This window comes from Dipteris shenzhenensis, chromosome 17 (genome assembly GCF_047967505.1).
Source record: "Dipteris shenzhenensis isolate YYH24624 ecotype China chromosome 17, Dip_SZ_1.0, whole genome shotgun sequence".
NCBI lineage: Eukaryota > Viridiplantae > Streptophyta > Polypodiopsida > Gleicheniales > Dipteridaceae > Dipteris > Dipteris shenzhenensis.
In genome coordinates, this window is record NC_141612.1 from 54,730,643 (window position 1) to 54,745,547 (window position 14,905).

A 14,905-nucleotide genomic window follows, 5' to 3' on the forward strand; every position below is an offset into this window, starting at 1 on the left:
GACTTGCTCCTCGTCTCCTTCAGCTTGAGACGAGAGCAGAACAAACCACGAACCATCTCGAATACCATGTAATGATAGCTCTGCACTTGACAGTCGCCATTACAAGAGCTTCAATACTGGCCATCAGCCTTGCAGTAAGCAAACCTCCTGCAGTGTAGCATGCTTCCATGTGGATAGACCACCCTTAGATCTGCCTCAAACATGGGTACACAAGTGATCCAGAACGCATATACATACAAGTCTGTAGTGGTACGCAGCAATGTAGACAGCTAAAGTGCGCATGACCTTACTCCACAAAGCGTGGACAAGGACTGTAACTTGTCCTAGATGGACAACACTGGACAGCCTAAGGCTGGACCAGCTGCAGCATCAAAATCTATATTCCTGGAGGCTCTTCGACCTGCTGTATCCCCTTCCTCTGTCACGTGCCCTCAAGGGTTTCAATGGCTGAATGGTGGATGACAGACTGTTGCCTCCTTTATAGAGGTGGAGGGCATGTCTGCGCCTCTCCACCCCCGAAAAAAAAAGAAAAAAAGAAAAAAACCCAACCCAGCAAGCACTCTTCTACTTCATGATAATTAGCATGATTGCAAATTGGAAATCGAAGAGAATAGTCTTTCAATTGTCTAACCTACCTCTTATGAATCCGAGGCACTCTACGTGGACGTAACGTTGGTGAATTAGTACTGGGGACAAAGACTATCGCTCTTCCATGTGATGGGTTGACCATAGCACTCACAAAACGTGTAACTATACAACCTGCTGATCAGACTCATCCCATGTATTTTATACCATTGCATCATCTCTCCATATACACACAGTATCTCCATACTGGGGAAAAATGCTCTCAGTCTTCCACGTGGTGAGTTGATCATAGTACTTGTTTTCATTCACAAAACGAGTAATTGTGCAACCTTTCAGTTTTCATTCTCATCATTGCCCATGAGGCTGATCATACTCATCCCATGTATTATATACCATTGTAACATATCACCATACATCACCCCACTGGAACCAGCTTTTCACGATATTTTTCACGCTGCTCTACCTATGCAAGAATTACTCTGAATTGTAGCTGCATTCTCTTTAGGGGGAAGTAGAAATAGGCTTCCAACCACGTAATTTCAATGGTTTCCCAGCATTCAAAACTCTGTTCATATGACAGTCAAATGTCTTGGGAAATTTATCTGCCCAACTGCTCTATGCAATCAGATGTCAAGTGAGTATGCGAATGGTATGAAATGAAGTTCCTAAAATGACGGAGACTGTCTTTGTTCAGTCAGTCAGGTTAAGCAGTTGCTCAAAGCAATGCTTTGTGAGACGTTACAATCAAAGAATAGAAAAGTTATTACATTCTGCCGTCATAAGGCAACCACAATCAGGGAAAGCCTTTAGACATGCCCCTTACCCACTGAAAGGTTAGAAGGACACAGTTGGCGTACATGGCATCTGATTTCGTCTTCTCAGACAGGTATAAACATAATGCGTACTGGGACTGCTATCAAAGACATCCGAAGAAAAGAAAGAGAAAGCAAAGGAGAGCACAGTGAGAAAACGGAGATTGATTGCAGTCCTTAGCTTGCCACTCAAAAAATGATGCTGCATGCATTTGTGTTTTTGTCGTCCATATTACAGACTCAAAAGACGCTAATAACAAAATGTTTTCAAATTTACAAAAAAGTTCGGCAGCTTCGGCACGCAGCGACGGAAAAAGCGGCATAACAAAAATACCCCGAGCGATTGCATAACATAGCCGCAGAAGCTGCAATGCACGCCATTTCCTTGTAGCCCCGCAGTGTTAGATTGGTTTTTTACCTCTACTCTCATTTGCGTTCGTAACGCTGTTCTTATTCGCCTTTCTCCGCGACCTCCGTAAGGATACATCCTCCTGTTCAGGTTCGTCCCTTCTATGTGAGTTCATTCCCTCAGTACAATCGTTGCTCTGCTCTTTGATTCTCTTACGTCCAACATTCGACGCCTTTGACCTGTTTTGTGCTACTTCCTCCGTCCTAATGTCTTCGTTCGGGACTTTGTCGAGTTCTTCCTCCGCAAGCTCGCAAATGCGCTCCCATTGGACGTCACTGACCGGCACGACTGACAGTCTGGGCTGCCGAAACATGATGAAATCCTTGAGGCATTCTTCCTTTTTGAGGCGTTCAAGACTAACGGCGTGAGGGAATTGAGAGACGGCCTGAATATCCACCATACAACACTTGCTGGAAGCATCGGAGGGGTCAGGGTAGAAAGTCTTGCAGACACGGGAGATGCCGACAATCTGTTTAGACTTACCAGAGTGGTAGAAGAAGCAGAGGTCGCCAAGGAGCATGGAGCGAAGGTTTTTCTGTGCCTGAGCATTGCGGACACCATCCCAATGGGAAAGCCCGCCGTTGGAGTGTTGATGCTGCCAAGACCATTCTTCGGGCTCGCTTTTGAGCAACCAGCGGCCCATAGGTGCTGCACTCTCTCCTCAAGCTGCAGTCCTAGTGCTCAAAAGGCATGCAATAGCAAGCTGTGCAGGTTGAGAAATATAGGTACTCCTCGGTTCTGAGAGGAGGGATGAAGCTGCGCGATTTGACTCGGTGTCCCTCCTCCTGCTCCTGCTCCCGCTCTACAGCGTGCAGGGAGCAAAACGATCAGTAGTGTCGAGTGCATTCAACGAAAAGAGCAAGGGAAATCATAGAACATCATTCATAAGGCCTCCCAAGATCCTTATTAAAATAAGGAACAAGATGAATTGCATTCAACCCCCCTCGGCCCTGCATCTTTCAAGCAGCAGGCATTGTCGTGTATTTGAGTGAATGGTTCCTGCTCTGCCCTTGTAGGCGAAGGTGTCTTGCTTCGAGATATGGTCAATCGTCGAAGCATGATTGAGTCTGTGATCTTGTCGAGGATGTTGACTAGAGTTTCCGGGTTTGCTCTAGGGGATTTGTAGACATTTGTAATTGCGATTGTCCCAATACATGTTGAACGCAATATTGTGTGAAGGCATTCGACTCCCCTTTCATAGTAGAATTCTTTGTGAATAATTGTGGAGGTACTTTTGTAATATGTGCCCAAATCCATGGACATGTTGAAATCCTTGAACGCTCTCGTCCTCGGACGAATGACAGTGTAGCTCTTGCAGGCAAAGGAATTCAGCAGACAAAATGCTCTTGCATGCGACAATATCAGCTCTATGAGCTTGAAGCGATCTTGTGTTAAGAGATTGGAGTGTGTAAGTCTTCGCACGTCCATGTGAAAAGTCTTTCTGTTTGGATGACCAAGCACGGGTTCGTCTGGCTAATTTCTTGTAGTACTACGGGGTTGGCTTTGATGTGCTTAAGTTTCAACCGCGATAGCAGATATAGAATGTTCGGGTCACGCACACGAGATAGGGCCGTGTAAGCCAAACCATGGGATTTGATCCTGCTACTAGGATCAAAGGCTACTGCGTCCATTGATAGCCCTTGTGCTCGATGGATCGTTCTAGCTGAAGCTGGTTGTATAGAGAACTAAAGGCGACATACTGTACTCAAGAGGTTCTTCCCTATTTGAAATTCGCGTGATATTTGGTGAGTTTGGATGGATGTTCTCTGAGTATAAAGAGGAGTGGGTGGGACATGTATTCTTGCCAACTTTTGTGAACTCAACCCACACAATTGGGGAATGCTTTTCAATGTCTGCGTATCTGAAAAATCCACCCACATTGTTGACGAGACCATCTGGGATATCCATGTTTCCGAAGATGCTACCCTCTTTCAAACGTATTTCGTTGTGGAGGCCTCATGTCGCCTTCGAGATAATGGAATGCGAATTGTTTTGATGCATGTGCGATGTCGTATGTCTTTGGCTTTTAAGAAGTGGGGTTGTCATGTTTGTTGTGAAGTTTGATTTGTTGGTTTCAATGAGATCATGGTTTGTAGTGTACATGTCATGCCATGTTTGGTTCTCGTCATCTAGTGTGTGCGCTTTCTCTATAAATGGCAAGTAAAGCAAACAAAGCTCACGATAATGTTCCTATGCATGCTTCTGCTTGCTATAATTGTTGTAGCGAATAATTTTGGTGCGCTTGTGTTTCGTTAGCGCACGATCATTTCCCAAGTACCATCTTACGTATTCTACGAGGTAAAGGTGTGAAAAGCTACCATTTCTACATGTGTACTTTAAGATTATGTTGTCAAAGAAAACGTCACAACTTTTAGGGTCCATAATTTCAAGTTCAGAACTTCGCTTTAAGAGCATGGTGCGATTTTCAAATGGGCTGGTGTTGATGTAGCTAAATTCTCTTGTGTTGCTAGTCAAAGGGAGCGAGAGGGATAAGTATACTACTTGTTGTGCACTCAAGTGCTACATGTTTAATAATGTGTTGTCGACTCACCAAACACGCACATTTGATTGCATACATTGCTCAAATGCTTGTTTTATGGCTTCACTTATTGCCTTGTCCACCTTTGTCATGTATGATGCAGCTCCATGTGGGTTCAAGATGAACTGGATGTCTGTATTAGCTCCCCAAAGCTTGGACACTATTGGGTTGAAGTTGTTCGTGAAGATGTCTTTAGGATGTCTTTTGATGAAGAGGGTGGGCTGGACAATGTTGCTTTGCAAGGCCTCAATGTAGTGTTCCTCAGACAACGGCAATGTGTCAAGCAACGACTCGAGTCTTTGAATTGCATGGTGCCATTTTCCAAAGCCAACATAATTTTTTTGAAGTTGTTTCTTGCTACTCTTGTGACTTCGTTGCTTGGCAATGGAAACAGCACCTCCGTGCTTCACATGGGTGGTATGGGAAAATGAAAACGGCAATTGTCTCCTCTTTTTCTACATGTATTTATGTGCTTATAATGTTGGATGTCTTTGGGCTCACTGGAAAACTTAGAGATGTCTACGGTTATGAACTTGTTAATGAAATTCTCTCTCTCTCCATTTGTGGCTTCCCCATACACTAGCGCATCTTAAATCCACAGCGAGCCTGGTGCTGGTTGCCGTGATTTTGAAACTCTATGACAAATAAGAAATCCACAACTTTGTTGAGGATTGTTGGGTCTCGATTGAGAAGACTTTTCATAGCTTGGAACCTATGGACATAGTATCTCGCTGTTGTAATAGGATCAAGGCATACAAGGTCACATCTACTACTGATGTTATCAAAGCTTGGTGTCTCATTGTTTGTGGGCCAGGAAAGTTTGTGTAAGCACACAACGAGGGGCTCCCATGTGTTCTCGGTAGCTAAAAGTGTGATGAAAAAAGTCGGGGCACTGAGTTAGCATAGCATTGCAAAAAGGTTGTCCTTGAGCTTTTGTGCTTGTAGTCTGTTGATGTGCGCATGCAGTTGAAGTCGCGAAACCCAATGTTCAATCACTCGATGTTGGTGTCTTGCACCACATTTTTAGCAAGAATAGATTGCCCCTGGAGCTTGCCTTTTCTCATGCGAACCCATGTTAAAGACAAAATTTGTGCAACCATGATTTTCACTGTTTTGAAGAAAAGATTCTCTATGGAGTGCGCAAATCGATGGTCCTTATTGACCGATTCCCAGTGCGCTATGCCTTGGTATGGCGTGTGTTTGAGCAATGTGTACTACCTTGCATGTCCATAAAATATATTAGGGAAAGGAAGCTCCTCACAATTTTTGTCTTTGAAAATACTCAAAGGGCTGAAGCCTTCCAATGGAGCGACTGTTATAGTTTTTTCCTCATAATCCGCGACTTGCTACACTATGTAAATCCCATGCACAAGTGTATCAGTCGTAAGGTCATCTGCTTCCTTGTTGTTGGCACCAACATCGGTGAGGTGGGGGTTTGCGCCAGTTCTCTGTGTGCATTGAATGTGTTCAGCCCACATTGGATTCAAGCTCACTTTGTACTCACCATAGAGCAGAGTTTAAAGAAGCTCGTGTAAAGCTTTCACGGGGAGAGTGGGACGTACAAGACCGCTCATATAGTTGTGTGCATAAGACAGCTTGCGCTTCACCACAAGCATCACTATTGCACTATCGCTCAAAAACATGGGAGCACATGCTGTGCTCTATCCACATTAGTGACAACATTCACAACTATGCCTCTTAAGCCAAACTAGCCATCGTAGGTTCGCTCGTGTATTTGTGCAAAGGGTATTTGTATTGCAATGACTCATATCTCAACTACATTCAGCATGCTTGTGTGGTGGTCTATTGGAGCCAAGGACATGTTTTGTAAAGAAATCTTGGGACCAAACCTTTGCGTGCTTGTCCGTTACACAAAGAACAAATGAGCTTTCCCTCCTCTAAGGCATGTGTGTTTACAAGCTCTTGTCTCTCCAAAAAAAACTTGTACTGTTATAGCTTTGTCCTCATAATCCATGACCTGTTGCACTGTGTAAATCCCATGCACAAGTGTATCAGTCACAAGGTAATCTGCTTCCTTGTTGGCACCATCGGTGAGGTGGGGGTTTGCGCCAGTTCTCTGTGTGCACTGGATGTGTTCAGCCCACATTGGATTCAAGCTCACTTTGTACTCACCATAGAGCAGAGTCTGAAGAAGCTCGTGCAAAGCTTTCATGGTGAGAGTGGGACGTACAAGACCGCTCAGATAGTTGTGTGCATAAGACAACTTGCGCTTCACCACAACCATCACTATTGCACTATCGCTCAAAAACATGGGAGCAGATGCTGTGCTCTATCCACATCAATGAAAGCATTCACAATTATGCCTCTTAAGCTGAATTGGCCATCGTAGGTTCGCTTGTTTGTGCAAAGGGTATTTGTATTGCGATGAGAAGTATCTCAACTACATTCAACATGCTTGTGTGGTGGTCTATTGGAGCCAAGCAAATGTTTTGTAAAGAAAATCTTGGAACCAAACCTTTGCGTGCTTATCTGTTACACAAAGAACAAATGAGCTTTCCCTCCTCTAAGGCGTGTGTGTTTACAAGGTCTTGTCTCACCAAAAAAACTTGTACTCACGATGAAAGACCTTTGAGTTTAGACCTAAATCACAAAGACCCACAACAAATGCAAGGAAAGGATGGTGTGTCATCGATGCTTTTGAGGTGACTAGCATTCCATTTGCTTATGCAGGTTGCTGGTTCGCGAGTTGTTTTTTGTTGCTTGTTGGGATGTTGTAGAGGCAAACTTGTGTGTGGGTTTGCTGCTAAGGCCCTTCTTGTGCAATAGACCTTTTTCAAGATGTTTTCCATGCAATGCCCTTGATTTGGGTACAAAGACAAGTATTCTATAGCAATTTCCCTAGCAGTTACAGTTGGTGCGCTACACATCAACACTGATGCTCTTTTGCCCACATTGTGTACTTACGTTTCTTCTATTTTAAGAAAAGCGGCATGATCTCGCAAGGAACTTTCAGCTCATCAATAAGTATTGTGTGCATGCCTGAGGAGTTTTCACACGCAATGGAAAATATTTATCTCAATCTTGATTTATCAAGGCATCTGACACTGAAAGCAGCTTGCAAGACAACATTGAGCTAGACCAAGTAATCGTGAACCAAAGCACATGATTTTGATTCTGTTGAAAAATATGCTACGTGAGGTCTATGATGGATTCATCAGGGGTGCTGCTATGAGCATGTGAAAGTAGGTCAATCCAAGGTGACGTAAGTGCAACAAAACTGAAAAAAAGAGACTTGAGTAGTATATCGCCCATGTTTGCATATGATATTGTTGGGATGAACAACACCAAGCAATGTAGCAAGTCTGTGTTCCCGGGTATGCTCCTCTAAACGATGCTAGTTTAGCTGTGTGAAACTCGCAAAGATCCACGGAAATATCCATTATTCGAAGTTGCAGTGAGCATGGCGGGAGCACAACGAAGTAAAAGAATCTAACTTTCAAAGTCTACATATAATAGCATAAATACATTGTAAAGGAGTCAAACTTGCATTGGAAAGAAAAGCAAAATGAAAAAAAGAAAACTAGAGAATGTAATAAGTCGTGTTCTTTGCTTGGTCAATCTCCGCTTTTAGAGACAAATTCTCCACCAAAGACCTCCCCTATATACTCACTGGTATCACTAAAAGCCTTCTTCAATAAAATCTAACATGAAATTTCACTACATGCGTCTATGGCTAGAGAATGCTGCGAGGAGTTAAAGGTCTACCAAACAAATCTCGCAATGAAATCTGTTATAGGCGTCCACTGGTGCAATGAAATCTATTATAGGCATCCACTGGCGCATAATTCCACATATAAAGTAATAGAGACAATGAATTGGAATTCTCCCATCATGGTGGAACGACGCCTTCAATCCACACGATGACAAACTTTGGAGTCCACATTTGCATGGCTTTTCGTGGAAAATGACCGAAAGGATCCACAATCACATTGGCAATGAAGCGACGGCGTTCATTCACTCGTTTGCAATAAAACGTGGCACCTCTTCCATTAAATCGACCATACGTGGACCATTTTTTGTTATTATAAAAAAGAACATCAAAGAAATTCAGATTTTTCCCTTCTTATCACAGGCCTTCACTATAGCCTTTCGATGGGGCAGGAATTGGATGGGTGTGTGTTCTAATCAGATACATGTTGGCAAATGTTTGTTTCTGAAGGTGGCACTTATTAATTCAACGTGTTTCGTTACTAGGGTTGTGCTTGTCATTTGTGTGTCCTTGTATAGAAGGGAGAGGCCATAGTTGCCAAGTGCATTGAAGATGGTAGAAAGGATTGCATTGTTTTGTTATTCTTTGTTTCGAAGAGGCCTAAGATGTCAACAGATAGCAGATTCCTATCTGCAACAAGTCATGTTAATGTGCTTTGAATGAGATAGTGTTCAAGGATTCGATGACTATATGGGATTTCCTATATTGTGTATATTTTTTTTTCGAGATCCCATCTTGCTAATGTTGTCACGTTTCTTTTCTATCTTATTGAGGAGGAATAGATTGTCTCTGGATGCAACTCAAGGAAGTGTTGTGTGTATCAGCCCATGAGTTTGGACCTTTTAGGGGTCAAATGTGGTGCTTGCTATTCATTGTAACTCCTTGGGATCTATGTATTGTTCTTGCTATTTGTATTGGGAATTGCTTGAGTGTGATCATGAATTGGGTATTTTTTTTCCCACGTGGAATCCTTGGTGATTTGTTGTATTAGTGTCAACATCAGCGATATTGTTTCACCATACAATTGTTGATTGTCACAATGAGTTTGTGGTCTTTATTGCTTGCTTGCTGATTTATACTATCTGCGCCATTGACAAGACCATCAGGAATATGTATGTTGGCTCCGCATATTTCAACCATCATTCCTTTCTTTAGCAGTGCTAATGTTTTGTGGAGGTACAAGTGTTGCTTGCGTGTCTTTTGGAGTCCTAATTTTTCTATTATATGTTTTATGCTTTGTGTCAGTTGCCTATAGAATGTGTGCAATTTTTGGGAGCTTATTGAAAAATGTATTGGTTGTGATTCTCTTTTTGGACATTCATAAAGAAGAGGTTTGGAACCTCAATGTATAGAACTGTTTTGCGATCAAATATGTTGTTTAGGTAGTCCAACATCAGTATGTTGCACAATTCTAATCCTATTTCTATGATTCTATTGTCTCTTCGTCACATTGTTGTCCTTAGTTTGTAGCATTTGCCAATATAATTGCTCAATCAAGCTAGTTGTTTGGGTTGGGGTTTGAAGATCAAGCTATCTCTAACTGGACTTGCTTGGCAGAGGTCACTACGGATATGACATCTAACCAATCAAATTATTTTGTGTGAATGTGTTTGATTGAATAGAGCCGTGTTGCGAGAGTTCAACACCCTTTGACCAATGAGTGATGCTTCATAAAAAACAACTAACCTTAGGTTTTTGTATGATGTACTAAGATTGTCAAGCTTCTCGCGCCTCTACTAGAGGAGTTGGTTTGTGTGTCATTAGTGGAAAGTACTGTGCTGAGTGGAACATTGTCTCCCCAATGTTGAATGCAACCTTGCCTATGTATGCTATTAGTAGTGTTGTGGCGAGTTCGATGTCATTGTCAATCATTTGTGCATATTGTTGAATCTCAACCTTAGACTAGAATGAGTAACATGAAGGTTTTGCTTGTGCCACTTTCTTGCAATCAAGAATAGATGGATAGCCTCCTTAGGGGCCAATCTTTTTGAAGCATTATGTTGTCGTGGAGCAAGCATTGTTCAATGTTTCATTTTCATATTGCATTGTGCTAGATCTATGTTTGGCGTGAACGTGTATGTTTTATGCATTGTGTGATTGCTTTATGGCCAAGATCTTGATTCTCCTATATCTAAGCCAATGTCATGTCTAGATCGATCGTTTGATGTTGTGTTGGACGACTGTCTTGACCCCCTCATTCATGTGTTGGTCATTGCCATGATGCTTCTTCTTCGGGGGGATTTGTTACGATAGTGAATTGTCTTTTGTGTTGGTTGATGATATTTATAATATCTTGATCATGTTTTCATCATCAAGTAGGATTTGTAAGGCTACTTTCTTTATGAAAAGGAGTATTCATTCTTCTTGAACGTTGGTATTGATGAAGATAAATTCTCTTAAGGAGCTTGCTAGTTGTAGTGATAGTGCAATGCAGACAACCTATTGCGAGCTCAATTTGTGTGTGCTTATCATTGTGCTCCCAAGATTTTGCATGCATTCAAATGTGCTAATATTATTTTTTATGCAATCATGAAATGCTTTACTTGTAGTTGTGTTGACCTTTGTCATATAGGAAGTGTAGTAGGCTGCCATGCCATGTGTATTTAAGATCAATTATATGTCTTTTTTGGCATCCCACAACAAAGAGAGCTTAGGATTGAAGTTGTTGGTATAAATGTCTTTTGGCTCTCTTTTCATTGGGATCAATATTTTTGTGGTCAAATATCTAAGTGGTTCGATGTAGTTTTTTTCCATTGTCTATAGTAATTGAGCTATTTGTTAAAGGATATAGTTGCATATTGTATTGTAGATCATGTAGATAGCTAATGAATGTTCTTACGAGTGCTTCATATGATTGGTGGACTTTTGGTCATTGGCAAGTGGTTGTAAATTGCAAGTTTTATGTGAGGGTGGCTTTGGGAAGCCATATCTGCATGGCTAGTTTACTTTTTAGTAGCTTTGCAATGGCGATTATTTGTGTGCTATGAAGTATTCCATGTAGCTCATTGCTACCAACATATGTATATTTGTTGATGAATTAATTATGTCTCTGTTTGAGCTTTGGTCAAGTGTAAGCGCATCTTGATTCCATAATAGGAGAATGTTACAAAGAATGTGAGGTCCAAGTTATTGTATCATTGCAGATACATTGTCCTTTTAACTTCTCTTTATAATTTGCTGATGTTTGTAGAGCTTCAAAGTCTTTATAGCCTATCCTTGAATTTAGTAATTAGTCAATGTTTGTATCTTGTCGAACATGCTTCGCATTAAATTGCTTTCCTTGTAATTGTACCTTTTGTAGATGCACCCAAGTGGACAACAAGACTTTTGAGATCATTATTTTCATTTTCTTGAAGAAGAGGTTTTCAATGTTTGTTGCAAATATTTTGTCTTCATTCATTAGCTAAGACTTTGTGATTGTTTGGCAATTTTGGTTACACAAATGATAGTATGTTCTACATTGTTCAAAGAATAATGCCAGGAACAACATCTCTTCATAGAGGAGATCTTTTAGGCTCATTGGAGAACCCTTCAGATGGTGAAGATGTGTGACTAATCATTGTAGTCAACAACTTGTTGTGATGTGTAAAATCCATGAAGCAATGTATTTGAGTAAAGATCATCATCGTTGGTAGGGTTGTTGCCAATCGCGGTAGGTGTGTTGATTAGATGTTGGTTTTCTTATAATGAAGTAGTATGGTTAATCCATGCATCATTAAGGATCACATTATTTTCCCTATTAAGTGATGTTAGAATAAGTTCTTGGAGTGTTGTCATTGTTACCAATGGTTGAAAATTCCACTCATGTAAGAATGCTTCTATTCCAATCTTCGCTTGATGCCTACCAGCATGGATCCTTCATCAATTAAAAACCTTAGTAATAGTTTTTGTGACTTTGTCTCCCTTTTGTACATCTGCCATGACATTTATTGTGCTACCATGAAATCCATATTGCCCCTTGTAATTCAACTCTTGAATTTGTGCAATGATATTCATATAGAAACCAATCACAGCGATTGGATTGAGGTTGGTAATGTATTCAGAAGAAGTATTCATATGCAATATGGAATTTGCAAATCGGTTTAGTATTCTACCTATATTAAAGCATTGAGTACATTTTCTTAGATAGATGACTTGTTGTAGACCAAACTTTCAACAAGATTACGATGACTATCCTGATTTAGTTTTCATAGTTTTTTCTTGAAACTAAATTCTTGCAAGAAGAGCATGGATTCAAATGTGTTCGAGTATAGCATTCGAGTATTTTAGTTGCTTACTTTAGATGTTTTGAATAGTTATTTCATGTTGGACATGTATTCCCAAAGCAACTCCCAACTTCTTCTGCTCCTTGCATACTCTATATACCTTTTCTTGAATTTGTTTGTTTGTCATCACTATTGTTCTTAGGTAGAGTCTTCTGAACTCTTCAACAATTGTTCAAGGAGGAAGGTTGATATCAATTCCTATTAAGTAGTTGATTCTCCTCTAGAAGCCATTGTGCACACTTTGTTTTTGCTTGGGAATATAAAGAAGTTGGCATTGAGGGTCTCCAACAATATAATCATCTTAGTATGACTCGCACTAGTGTTTGCATTACAAGTTATAGAGTGTACTCTTTGAAGTTTTTGTCGGTCAATACCGACAATGATCCAATTCATCTGGTCTGCAACAACATAGGAGATTTGATGATCCAACATCCTAAATTTTGAAGTTGTTTGTAGCATTGTAGAAGTTTTCTATCTTATGGCTTCTTCTTTGGAAGTTACTTCATTCTCTTTGAAGAAGCAATGCCAAAGAAACAAGACATCATGTTGCCTAAACTTTACTGCTTCAGCCATGCTTGAAATAACTAGTTCTCCATAGAAATTTCATGATCAAGGAAGGATGAAAGTGCTAAGAATATGTTCGTATTGCAAGGAAATGATTGAAAGAACCAAAATCAATTTGCAATGCATTCATCTCTTCTTAACTTAGCATTGTCATGAGAACAAAGATTTCATGGACACAGTTCAATTGCAAGGCTTGGTGTCATGCTTCCCTAAACAAACAAGAGCATAATTGTAGCAACAACCACCAAGCTTATTTCTTCATGCATGAGGAACCTTAACTTCTCTGACAAGCTCAAAAAAGTTTGATACAAAAGGGTGTCCAAGATGCAGTTTGCAAAGTGTACTTCATAATGTATAAAGCAAGAAGCTAGGAAAAAACTTTAGAGATGTTACAACTACAAATACATTACTATCAATAACATTAGAATTGTTGTATTTAATTTAGCTTCTACTTCATGAGGACATGTAACCTCCCAAAAAGTTTTTTTGATATTATAACATCAAAGACATTAGCAGAAAAAGAGACTTAGAATTATTTTACTAGTCTTATAGTCTATTTGATAGTGTATGAAGAGTCTCAATTACAATGAGAAAAAGTGTTACAATAAATTAGGGAAATGGATCTACGACTTCCAAATCCTTAGGCCGATAATTGCTCCATACTTTTCGAGGATTAGTGGGAATGCACACATTTTTGCTATTGGTCTTGATGATCCTTTCTTCTAATCCCCAATTGTGCAATACTTCGCACTCTTAAGCCAAGGTCATCCTAACATAATAGGATGGGCATTTGTGCAATACTTTTGCACTCTTAGCCAAGGTCGTCCTAACATGATAGGATAGGCATTTTTCTCCATGGCAATCACAATAAAACTCATAGTGTAATAAATGCCTCTTACAGAGATAACATCCTGTAGCATAAATTTGGGATGAATGATCTGCCATTCGGAGTTGGAATGGAGATGGCTTGGACATCTTAAACTTGAGCCGTTTGCCTTTGTCAGCTTAGACTTGAGCTTATCTTTCTTTGTTGGTGTTTTCTCAGTGTCACTATCTACATCCTTCTTCTTTATCTTTCCCTTAAGGCCTTCACTTTTCTTAGAGTGACAAATCGATCAAGTAACTCCTCATATGTTACTATTTCCAGCTTCCTCAAGTCCACTTGAGTGCATCCCATAATCAACCAGGCTCTCATGGACTTATCATCTGGCACAGTTGTCAATTGATTGATAAGGGCTTGCATTCATAAGACAAAAGCTTGGACAGACTCCCCCTTGTTCTGGTTCAACGTACTCAACTTGGTGCAAACGTCTTCTTCCTTAATCTCGTCTGAATCGATGCAAGAATGCTTCAAACATAGCATACCAATTAGGAAAATATCCAAAATTGGTTGAACTATCTATGTGCATTTTTTATTGAAGTACATGGCAAATAGTCCACCTTTTTCATCATCAGAAAGCTTTAAGATGGCTATATGGGTCTTCATCATCAGTACCCTTAAAATTTTACAACTTTAGCCTTAGATCTTCCTATTCGCTCTTTGGAGTCTTCCACTTGCTCAGCTCCATAGACTCGCTATTTATAATGTCCATCAAAAGAACAGGGTCTCCAAACCTCCATCTGTCATACCCACCTTTGTGTGTATGAGGTCGTGGACGACTAATAGAAACAGCTGCAGGCCTTATGTTTGCCGATGGCAGAGTGAGGGATACACTTGACTGTACAGGCCTTTTGTTCATAGGAAGAACAACTTGGGCAAATTGCCTTAGTTGTTCTAATATTCACCCCTTCAGGTGCTCGGTGGCGTCTATCTCCATCAGAAGCATGCCTTTTGTCATTTTTGCTGATTGTTTGACGATCTGCTGTTGTAGGTCTTCTTCGATCATGCCTCTCTCGATGGTGTCCTTCCAAGGAAACAGTTGAGTAGCGAAGAAAACTTTCTCTTCTTTCATTGTCAGAATCGTCATGTTCATGCTGAGGATCCAACGGATGAAATGGCTA

The 14,905-nt window shown here is 40.6% G+C and overlaps 1 protein-coding gene across 1 annotated transcript; it reads right to left on the minus strand.

Moving 5' to 3' along the window:
* Window positions 1-1,628: 1,628 nt before the first annotated feature.
* Window positions 1,629-2,684, minus strand: LOC147892317 (thymocyte nuclear-like protein). The gene has a single exon (XM_087388939.1). The coding sequence runs from the start codon at window positions 2,447-2,449 to the stop codon at window positions 1,799-1,801; it is 651 nt and encodes a 216-aa protein (XP_087245065.1). The 5' UTR covers window positions 2,450-2,684; the 3' UTR covers window positions 1,629-1,798.
* Between the last annotated feature and the right edge of the window lie 12,221 nt (window positions 2,685-14,905).